Source organism: Populus euphratica, unplaced genomic scaffold (genome assembly GCF_000495115.2).
Source record: "Populus euphratica unplaced genomic scaffold, PopEup_1.0 scaffold31.1, whole genome shotgun sequence".
NCBI classification, from domain to species: Eukaryota; Viridiplantae; Streptophyta; class Magnoliopsida; order Malpighiales; family Salicaceae; genus Populus; species Populus euphratica.
The window spans coordinates 2,631,452-2,642,484 of NW_011499850.1; the positions used below are offsets into that span (position 1 = coordinate 2,631,452).

General features: G+C 31.9%; 3 protein-coding genes and 1 long non-coding RNA gene across 4 annotated transcripts in view; 2 read left to right on the plus strand and 2 right to left on the minus strand.

Moving 5' to 3' along the window:
- LOC105121136 (DCN1-like protein 4) overlaps nucleotides 1-3,751 on the plus strand; it is a 6,275-nt gene extending 2,524 nt beyond the window's left edge. Inside the window, exons 2-10 of the mRNA XM_011019665.1 lie at nucleotides 1,013-1,097; nucleotides 1,591-1,665; nucleotides 1,756-1,792; nucleotides 2,199-2,282; nucleotides 2,396-2,456; nucleotides 2,571-2,677; nucleotides 2,785-2,850; nucleotides 3,359-3,487; nucleotides 3,583-3,751. Coding sequence (XP_011017967.1) covers nucleotides 1,013-1,097; nucleotides 1,591-1,665; nucleotides 1,756-1,792; nucleotides 2,199-2,282; nucleotides 2,396-2,456; nucleotides 2,571-2,677; nucleotides 2,785-2,850; nucleotides 3,359-3,454 — 611 coding nt within the window. The 3' untranslated portion in view covers nucleotides 3,455-3,487; nucleotides 3,583-3,751. The remainder of the gene's footprint in view (nucleotides 1-1,012; nucleotides 1,098-1,590; nucleotides 1,666-1,755; nucleotides 1,793-2,198; nucleotides 2,283-2,395; nucleotides 2,457-2,570; nucleotides 2,678-2,784; nucleotides 2,851-3,358; nucleotides 3,488-3,582) is intronic.
- A 29-nt stretch (nucleotides 3,752-3,780) lies between these two features.
- Nucleotides 3,781-3,979, plus strand: LOC105121137 (uncharacterized). Its single transcript, XR_841494.1, has 2 exons — nucleotides 3,781-3,837; nucleotides 3,892-3,979. It is a non-coding gene; the product is annotated as an uncharacterized LOC105121137 (long non-coding RNA).
- A 2,649-nt stretch (nucleotides 3,980-6,628) lies between these two features.
- On the minus strand, nucleotides 6,629-8,142 carry LOC105121142 (acidic mammalian chitinase-like). Its single transcript, XM_011019669.1, has 2 exons — nucleotides 7,006-8,142; nucleotides 6,629-6,888 (listed from the first exon to the last, which is right to left on the minus strand). Exons 1-2 carry the CDS (start codon nucleotides 8,105-8,107, stop codon nucleotides 6,863-6,865), a joined length of 1,128 nt encoding a protein of 375 aa, XP_011017971.1. The 5' UTR covers nucleotides 8,108-8,142; the 3' UTR covers nucleotides 6,629-6,862.
- A 2,023-nt stretch (nucleotides 8,143-10,165) lies between these two features.
- Nucleotides 10,166-11,033, minus strand: part of LOC105121138 (acidic mammalian chitinase-like) — a 21,161-nt gene continuing 20,293 nt past the window's right edge. Inside the window, exons 2-3 of the mRNA XM_011019666.1 lie at nucleotides 10,583-11,029; nucleotides 10,166-10,465 (exon numbers count right to left, since the gene is read on the minus strand). Of these exons, the coding sequence (XP_011017968.1) occupies nucleotides 10,440-10,465; nucleotides 10,583-11,029 (473 nt within the window). The 3' untranslated portion in view covers nucleotides 10,166-10,439. The remainder of the gene's footprint in view (nucleotides 10,466-10,582; nucleotides 11,030-11,033) is intronic.

The window sequence follows — 11,033 nt, forward strand, 5'->3', positions numbered from 1 at the left end:
ATTTGATAATTACTTGGAAAGATGCTGAAAAATATTTCAAGGACTAAATGCAATGCAATTAGTTCGTTATCAGTTTTAAAAGTTTTGAGCTTTGCCATTGAAAGTTTTATTTGTTAGTATTTGATTGTATTGTAATTTATTTTTTATGAAAATTGGATTGATTTTTTGTTATTGTGTAACTTAGATTAATAACGTTACTGATTTGCATAATGATTTGTTTTATTTTATTTATAAGTTTGAAGAGACAGTCTGTTTTGGATTTTGTTCATTAATTTTTTTTTAATTGTCATTGGGATGAATTCGTGTTTTTTTTTTCTCTTGTAGTACAGATAAATTTAGTTAGGTCCTATTTTTGTCATAGTTTGCTTATGGTAGCACACCTTTTATAATGTTTGAAGGTCTGATGAAATGGGCATTTTTTTTTTAAGATCTTAGTACTGATTAAATTATTACAAAAAGAGTGAAGACCAAGACTTTGAGAGTTCGGTGGTCCAAATTCAAATCCTGTACTTCCTTTTTTATCTGATTATTATTTGCATGATATATTGAGATTGCATGGACAGCATGGATAGTACTCTTTTAAGATTGCAGGAAAGGGCAGGGAAAGGAATGTTTGTGAAGCTATCAATTTTAGCAGTGAGAAGATAGGCTTCCTTAATCCAAAATTTGTTTTATACTCTTTTTAGTTATCAAGCCGCTATTGGCCTAGTATTTACCAAATAGTGTTCTCCAGCGGCTGTTGTTGGTTGGCATCATAATCATATGATTGGACTTTGCTTATATAAAATAGTAGACGCTTGTAATAAGAAATTCATATATGAACTAAATGCATTTTAGATGCACTTTTGATTAACATTTAAATCTTGCCACAAGATTTTGTTTTGATTATTTGAAGCCAAGTAAGCTCTGAGCGTCATTTTGATCAAATATGATTGGCATCTTTATCTGATCTGTCCAAATATTTTTCCATCTGCTGTTAATTTCTAACAGGATAACATTATCCTTTTTGCAGCCTCAGATAAAACCAAAACAAAGAAGACAGATCGCGTAGATAGCCTATTTGATTCATATGCGAATAGCTCGTTAGGCATAATTGAGTAAGTTTTCTCTTGTTATTGGAATTTGATAGCGAATATTCGCAAATCTAGTTTATTTCATTGACATGAGAAGATTAGCTTCGTGCCTGTTTTGGTCATGTTATTTAAAATTATGTTGACTGATGCATTAGCTTCGTGCCTGTTTTGGTCACCGCTCGATCATGTTATTTAAAATTATGTTGACTGATGTTAGCATTCCACAATAGTTTTGTTCCCATCTGGTTATTTGTAAACTACATGTACCATGATGCTCAAAAAAATGTTATTTCAAGTATTGAAATGCTGATGTGTAAATTGTAAACATTAAAAGGGGATAGCAAGCTGTTTTTTTCTTTGACAAAATTCCAGTTATCTTGATGTGTGATATACACCAAAGATATATATGCATAATCTTATAAAAACATGGAAATTGTTGGAACTTTTGAATGGCCAGACATTCCTTTCAAACAGGAATTTCAAATTTCTTACAATTTTCTCATTTGTGCCCAAACAGCCCAGAAGGAATTGAGGCATTGTGTTCAGATATGAACGTGGAACATACTGATGTTAGGATCCTAATGTTTGCATGGTATGCCATTTTTCGTCAAAATGTCTGGGCTGTTTTTTATTACTTTTAGCTCTAATCCTGTCCTTAAATTTGTTGGTCTCTGTATTTCAGGAAACTGAAAGCTCAAAGGCAGGGTTATTTTACACGGGTAAGCACAAGCACGTTCTTTATTACCTTGTGCATTTTTCTGTATGGAACAGTTTATTTTTTGTGTATCAGCTACGTCATGTCTTATTTGTCAAGTATACGGCATCCTCTCTCCTCTAACAAAGGTTTATGGTGTCCTTAAATTTATATAGAGAGTTCAGTGGAAGAGGCTTAATGAAATGGACACAAATCTTGCAATCAGTGATCTAAAGAGAAGTGACAATTTAAGGGGGGGAATAATTTCATTTCAAACTAAACACACCCAGACACAATCACTTTATGTTGTGCTATATTTATGAAAACTACTTTAGGATATCCCATCTTTGAATACTGAGAAATGGCCCATGTACTGACATTCTTTTGGTTCAACAATCCTCTTTATGGTCCATTATCCTCTTTTTTATCAGGATGAGTGGCGAAGTGGCATGAAAGCTCTCAAGGTTGATTCTCTCAGCAAATTAAAGAAAGGGCTGCCAGAGCTGGAAAAGGAGGTGGTACTTTGTTTCTGGAGTAGTTACTGATGTTTTCCTGTACATTATTCAGTATTCCTATACATTATTCAGGTTGATGAGTTACTGAGTTCGCATTTTTATACGCTGAGTAGGTAAACACACCAGAAAATTTTCAAGATTTCTATTCATATGCATTTCGATACTGCCTAACAGGTGAGAACAGCATAGAGAGGGGTGTGGTTTGACCCTATGAATTTTGTTTCTTTTGTATGTTATTTAAACTCTTTCTTTAATCCCAGTCCTTTTTTATTTCATTAACTGTCTCAGAAGAGAAGCAAAAAACTGTAGACATTGAGAGTGTCTGTGAATTGCTGAATCTTGTGCTCGGATCACAGTTCCAATCCAAGGTTGATTTATTAATAGAGTATCTAAAGGTGGGTGGCTTATGCTGCAGTGATATTACTAGAATCATGACATTTTTTCTATCTAAAATATCTGCCTTTTTCCTTGTTTTCTGACTTTCTGACTTTTGATGCTGCAGATTCAGTCTGATTATAAGGCGATAAACTTGGATCAATGGATGGGTTTTCTTCGTTTCTGCAAGGAAGTGAGTTGGTTTCTGCTGTGGTTTCTTCATAGTTCTCACTTGTGGTACCCAAGGCAATTGTGCAATCTATAAGCATTTTGAAATTATAACTCTGGAACATATTGTTTATCACTAGTACTGCAATAGTTTGTACAAGGGATTGTAGCATGATCGAGTACTTTACTGGGCTTGATCTTACTATGAGGTCGCACACAAACTAGACTTGGCAAAGGGATGCAATTCTGCAGCCCTGAGCTGCGAGGTTCCTGCCATGCAATAGGTATCTGGACCTGTGAGTTGAGTAGTTGCTCTACTCAGGAATGCCAAGATATCTGCAATGGGATGTCACGTTCAAATAACATCAGGGATTTGTTTATAAGATTCTCTTAGTCAAAGCAAATCTAAGCAACATTAATAAATGACAGTATTTAGTTGAAAATGTACATTAAAGCACGTTGTGGTGTAGAAGTAAAGCAATTCTTGGTGCATTTGTCTAAAGGGAAAACCCTTCATTTTACATTGTTTGCAGATTAGCTTTCCAGATCTTGAAAACTACGATGCAGACCTAGCTTGGCCCTTGATCCTAGATAATTTTGTTGACTGGATGAAAGAAAAGCTTAGCTAGTTTCAGCATTTTTTCTGGCGTTTTAACAGTGAGGTAAGCTGTTTTCATCTACTCAAGTCGGGTTTTGAAGCAGTTGGAGGAAATGCGCAGAAATTTTGATGACTGCATTTGAATTGCCTTGTTTGCAGGAATTTGTTGAAATCGTGATTGTGAAGCACGTTTTTTAATCCATACCCTCACCCTGAACTCTCAAAATATTTTCATTATATGCTGTAATTTTTCCTTTGCCATGTTTTTTTTTTTTTTCCTGCTCCATTAACTTATAAATTTCCTGAGCCGTCTGCTGAAAACAAAAAAGGCATGGTTCTCAAGCCTCTGGTTCCTCGTCGCCTGCTCCATTAACATATAAATTTCCTGAGCCATCTGCTGAAAACAAAAAAGACATGGTTCTCAAGCCTCTGGTTCCTCGTCGATTGGCCAAGGAAAACAAAAAAGACACGGTTCCACTTATTTTATATACGATTCTGAAAGAAAACTAACTTAAGATCAAAGGAAAGAAATGGCGAATCTTGCCTTCTGCTCTAATCTAGTAACCGTTTTCAAATCACCTGCCTTGGTTGCCATATTCCCAGGCATCCCTTTGAGTGCTTTATGCTTATTCTCAGGCTACTGCATCTCTTATCTTCTCATAAATTCCTTTGCATTGTCTTTCTGTTTAGCGTTGCCCATTGTCTAACCCTCAAAACCTCGTAATAAGGCCGGTGAGTTCACATCTTGAATAGATCAGCACATCAAATTGCCTCGCAAATTACATGAATATTCTGTCTGAAATGCCTAGAATTAATGAAACGGTCGTGCATGTACCATAACATTACATTTCCATGAGGAGGCACAGATCAATTACGAGCTTGAAGAAATTGTAGTGTTTTTGTAGTGGAGGAAATACTATTGTCCAGCATATCTAAAAACCTTTACAAAAAATACATAAAATTTATTTATTATTTCCATGAAATTATGCCAGTGATTGAGGAATAAGAAGGAAAATATTAAAAAAAACCTGATTTATTTTTTGAAATCTGGCAATGTATTAATTTCGTAAATTCAACAAGTTTATTTTTTCACTCGTATCTCGAAGGACACCAGACACAGGTATTACCATGTTTATCGGAATTGTGTCTGATTTTGTTCTCTACAAAAACAAAGATCATTATGTTGCATGTCAGAGGTATACATACTTGTTGCTAACTAGGAATTAGAGAAATTTTAGCTCATATTTATTATCTAACGAACTTAAAAAATTGGATTATGTGATGGTGTTTTATTGCTGTTATTTGTTCATATGAACAATAAAGTATCTCACTTTTTAAAAAAAAAATAAAGATTGGTCCTTTGATTTTTTCTCTTTATGATTTGGTGCTTTTTTTTTAACAAATTGGCCCTTGGACTTTTTTTCCTTTTTAATTTGATTCTTTTTTTGCCTAATTATATTAGATAAGTTTTCGATTTAAATAGAAATTAAATACAATACTAAACAAGTGGGTTTTCCCACCTACTTTATTAATCATACGTAAGTGAAGAAGGTGCCCTCCTTTTCTTTTCTTTTTTAATCTTATCCTTTTTTTCCTTTTAAGTTCTGTCTTCTGTTTTTTTTTTTTTAATTTCAACTGGATGCATCTTGACCTTTTCTTCTCATTTATTTTGTACTTTTAATATTTTTAATATTTGATTGATTTTAAATTAGTTTTAATAATTTATTTTAGTTTGTTTTTTATGATGTTATCTAATCTCAAATAAATATTTTGATATTTGATTGATATTTAATTTTATAAGCTTCTATTTTTATAATTATATCATTAAATAAAAAAAACTTTTTAAACGCAACAGAATTTATAATCCGAGTTACGAGTTTGACGAGTTAAATTATGAAATCCAAGTCATTTCAATATGTTATTGTTTTAATATTAAAAATATATAAATTATCATGGGTTTTTTTTTTAAAAAAACTAAGCCAAGTTTTTATCAATCATCTAAATTGTCTTTGGACATACCAAGTCAATTACATCATGTAAAGGTAATTTTTATTAGAATTAATTTTAAACTCGAGCTAAACAAGAAGTTGGGTTAGGAGGCTTCAAAATTGACCCATTAGGTTTTTAGTTAGATATTAATGTCAAATAGTTTATTTGTTTTAAAATTTATTTTTTATTTTTTTCAATTGAATTTTTTTTATTTTATCTTTCAACATTCAATTGTTTTTTAATTAGTTTTTACAATTTATTTTAATGTGCTTTTTATAAAATTACTATAGTTTCAAATAAACATTCTGATATTTGATCAATGTTTAATTTTTAAAGTGTTAATTTATATCATAAAAAAATATTATTTTAATTTTTTTAAATCAAACCATATTTTTTAATGATTATTCAGGTTAACTTTATATTTGTTAAGTTAATTAAATCATGTTAAAATAATTTTCATAAAAATTAATTTTAAACTCGAATTAAAAAAAATTAAGTTAGAAAAATTTAAAATTAACTCATTAAATTAAATTTAATAATAATATCAAATAATTCAGTTTGGATAAAAGTTTTACGTTTATATATTTGTTACTCTGACTTGCAGCCTATTCTGACTTCCAGCATAATACGAGCCAAAAAAGAAACTAGTTACATGAAGCAGTGTTGGCATAAAATATATTTCCTTTTGCCCGGTGAAATGTTTTTCTTATAATTTTTTTTTTTTTACATAGTTATCACATTTAGTCTTGAATAATGAGTTTATTAAGCAAGTTCAGATCAATCTTAAAAATATATTATTTTGCTTTTTTAAATGAAGATATTATTTCGGACAATGATTTTTTTAAATAGTTGAAATTGTCATATGATTAGATCTCAAATAAATTTAACTGAAACATAAATTTAACTGAATTAATTTAATCAATTATAAAAATATATTATTTTGTTTTTTCAAATGAAGATATTGTTTCAGGCAAGATTTATTTAAATAATTGAAATTATCATGATTGAATCTCCCTCAAATTTAAAATTTAACTGAAATAACTAGATTTATAGGATAAATCTTTAAATTAATTTGAAACGAACTCAGCCTGAAACAGGCTAAACTGAATTTAACAGCTATGTTTTTTCAAAAGGGAAGAGTTGAAACGAAAGCATACTTATTGAATTACTTGGCCAACCTTCTTCTTTTTTTTTTGCCATGGGCGTGTGTATAATTCAGAAGAGTGGTTTTCTTATTTCTATTTTCACAAATACACGCATGAAAGTCGTTTAATCAACATTTTAATCTTAGTGCCTAACATTTGAAACACGATTAATCTTACTTTTATTAACTCGACTAATCAATAATTTTGGGACACAAATAAAATGAGATCTTCCATTCTCCATGGCCCTTCATTGCTTCAAGTCGAGATCCCACAACCTCCTGGAAATTAGAAAGCTCCAAACCTTTTTATCCAATGATCCATGCCCTCGAAGCTGAAGAAAGAAAAAAGAAAGAAAAAATAATAATAAAAATAATCGAAGAGAACGTTAACGTACCCTAAAATAATTCACGAAATGGTAGCTGTAATTCATGGCCGGAAACAGGTTTACCTTGTTTTGAGATTTCCCACTCGCTATCATAACTGAGGGCCCAAAAGAAGTAACCACGAAGACCAAGTGCCTGAGCAAACTTTAGCTTCACAGTTGTGGATCGGCTATCATCATATCCGATCCAAGAAGTCCCGGCATAAGAATACGTGGATACAGTTTTGGCATCATACACAACGGTAGCACCATTCTCTTTATTGAATTTCACCACCTGGGAAAATGTCAGGATGCCATCATCTCCAGGACCGGCCGCCGTGGCCGGTGCTCCGATTCCATTTACCTTCGGGTCTTTAAGCAGCCAAGTCTTCCCGTACAGGGGCAGGCCCATGACCACCATGTTTCCAGGCACACCAGCACGAACCCACGACGCAAGCCCATAGCTCGTGCTGATGTTGCTGTTAGGATCATATAATGCCGCGTGAGCTCCTGTAGCCGAAGTGTCCCATGAACCACGATAATCAAAACACATTGCATTAACCCAATCCAAGCTTTTGGCGATGGATGCCACTGGATACTTCCGGTAGGTCTCGTCCCATTGAAAGTCGACGGAGAAGTAGACGGCAGACGTGAGCAACAGAGGAGACCGGTGGGTGGACTTGGCTTCCTTTCTGATAGCAACTCTCCATTCTTTAAACAGCTGGCCCAAGTCAACCATCTCTTTTGGGTTCTTCGGAAATTCCCAGTCAAGATCCAGCCCATCAAATCCATGTCTTCTCGCCACTTCCATTGCTGAATCTATGAAAATGCTACGTGATCCTTTATTTGACACGATTCTAGCAAAGAGTTTTGGATCACTACTACCTCCCCCAATTGAGACTAGTGTCTTCACTGGTGGGTTTTTCTGATGAAGGGTGCTAGTGAAATTGTTGAGCAGGGAAGCAGTTGACTCGGATACTTCGAGCTTGAAGGTGACATTACTCGGCAAGAGAAAGGCATAGAAGATGTGTGTGAACAAAGTGGTGTCGATGGCTGAAGGTGGGAAAGTTTGAGACCAAGAAGGCCAATACGCAGCTTTGACAGCCGGAGGTGAAGCCATGACATATCCGGTGGTGATGGTAAAGAGTACAATGACTGGAAGGAGAAGAACCAGTTTGTGGCTAGCCATTGAGTGCTTTGGGGTAATGCTCTCATTGTCAAAGATTTGTGCCTATATATAGTTATATGCAGATAAATATCAAGAGATTATGAAAACGAAAAGGTTGACAATTCTTTATTACACTATAGCTAAAATGCTTAACTTTCCTTTTATCTTATTATGGTATTTTATTATTATTTTTTAATTTTTTTAATTTTATTTTTTAATATTAAAATAGTTAAAAATTTAGTTTTATATTTTTTTTAAATACTGTGAATTACTATAGTGTTTTTCATATAATTGTTTTTATTATAATGTTTTTCAAAATTATTTGTCTATTTTATTGTTTTAATATTGAGCTGATTAAGAATTACAGTTATGACTTTTCTCACAAAACACTGTGGATTGGTATAATATTTTTTTATATGTATTTTTTTATAATTTTTTTAAAATTGTATTTGTTGATTTTTTTTAATAATGAGCTTATTGAGAATTTAACTTTGTAATTTTTTAAAATATTGTGAATTGCTACAATGTTTTTTCATATGAATTTTTTTTTGTTTTCTTTTTTGTATGATTTGTTTTTCCAAAATTATCTTTGTCGATTTTATTTTATTAACATTGAGCTTGTTAGAATTTAGCTTTGTAATTTTTTTTTTAAAAACACTGTGGATTGATATAGTGTTTTCCCACATTTTTTTTTGTTATGATTTTTTTTCACAATTATCTTTGTCGATTTTATTTTTTTAATATTGAGTCGGTTGATAATTACAATAAAGATAAATCATGTGGGGAAAACACTATAACTTTTATCATAAAATATTATGGATTGTTACAGACATCTCTCCACATGGGTTTTCTTTTTTTATGATTTTTTTAAGAATTATCCTTTTTTATTTTATTTTTTTAATATTAAACTGGTTAAGAATTATAATTACAAGTAAGACTAAATCATGTGAGGAAGCATTATAGCTTTTCTCATAAAACATTGTGGATTGTTACAGTATTTGCAACATGTTTTTTTTTCCTATTTTTTTCATGTATTTTTTTGATATGATTTTTTTCAACATTATCTTTTTTAATTTTATTTTTTTAATATTGAACTGGTTAATAATTTAATTTTGTATTTTTTTCATTAATAAAAAAGCTAAATCATATACAAAAAGCATTATATCTTTTCTCATAAGACACTGTGAATTGCTATTTTAGTTTATAAATTTTTGATCACTAACATAAATTATTTTTCATTATGAAATATTACTTTCATCACACTTTCAATTTTTATCACTAATTTAGAATTAATTTATAATTATTAAATTATTAAATATATTTATTTTATAAGCTTGCATCGTATGGGTATGGGTATTGTTATATTTATTTCTTGTTAGTACATGTGTTTGGATGGTTGTGCTTATCCTGACATTGCTGGAAATGGAAGGAATACGTAAGCTATTTTAACCATTGGTGATTGTTTTACAAGAGAAGTAGGCTATTTTAAATTTAGATTGGGAAAGAAGTTAGATAAGGTGAATTTAAAAGCGACTCATTGAATTGAATTTAATAATAATATTAAATAATTCATTTTGGATAATTTTTTTATGTTCATATATATTTTTTTTTAATTTAACTTGCAGTAGCGTATACTAGAAACTAGTTACATGTAAAATAAATAAGAAGAATAAGAAGAAGCATAGGTATAAAATATATTTTCCCTTGCCTAGCCATATGTTTTTCTTGTAAAGTTTTGATCTGAATAATAAATTTATCAAATTAACTCAAATGAATTCTAAAATTATTTTATTTTATTTTTTAAAATAAAAAAGTTATTTCAGACAATTTTTTTTTTAAAAAATTAGAGTTATATGAGTAGATTTTACATAGATTTGATTGAATATAGAAGATTTATCTGATAAATCTCCACACTAATTTGGAATGAAACTCGGTTCAAAGAAGAATATGATTTTACAAATTACAAATTCACACGCTAAACTGAATTTAACAACTACGTTTTTTCAAAAGGGAAGAGTTGAAACCAAAGCATATTTGCTGAATGACTCGGCCAACCTTTTTTTTCCATGGGCGTGTGTATAATCAGAAGAGTGGTTTTCTTATTTCTATTTCCACAAATACACGCATGAAAGTCGTTTAATCAACATTTTAATCGAGTAATTAAAAAAAAAACAAATAGTAGTTCTAAACTAAAATCTCAGTGCCTATCATTTGAAACACGATTAATCTTACTTTTATTAACTCGACTAATCAAATATTTTGGGACACAAATAAAATTAGATCTTCCATTTTCCATCGTGGCTTCAAGTCGAGATCCCACAACCTCCTGGAAATTAGAAAGCTCCAAACCTTTTTATCCAATGACCCATGCCCTCGAAGCTGAAGAAAGAAAAAAATAATAATAAATAATAATAAAAATAATCGAAGAGAACGTTAACGTACCCTAAAATAATTCACGAAATGGTAGCTGTAATTCATGGCCGGAAACAGGTTTACCTTGTTTTGAGATTTCCCACTCGCTATCATAACTGAGGGCCCAAAAGAAGTAACCACGAAGACCAAGCGCCTGAGCAAACTTTAGCTTCACAGTTGTGGATCGGCTATCATCATATCCGATCCAAGAAGTCCCGGCATAAGAATACGTGGATACAGTTTTGGCATCATACACAACGGTAGCACCATTCTCTTTATTGAATTTCACCACCTGGGAAAATGTCAGGATGCCATCATCTCCAGGACCGGCCGCCGTGGCCGGTGCTCCGATTCCATTTACCTTCGGGTCTTTAAGCAGCCAAGTCTTCCCGTACAGGGGCAGGCCCATGACCACCATGTTTCCAGGCACACCAGCACGAACCCACGACGCAAGCCCATAGCTCGTGCTTATGTTGCTGTTAGGATCGTATAATGCCGCGTGAGCTCCTGTAGCCGAAGTGTCCCATGAACCACG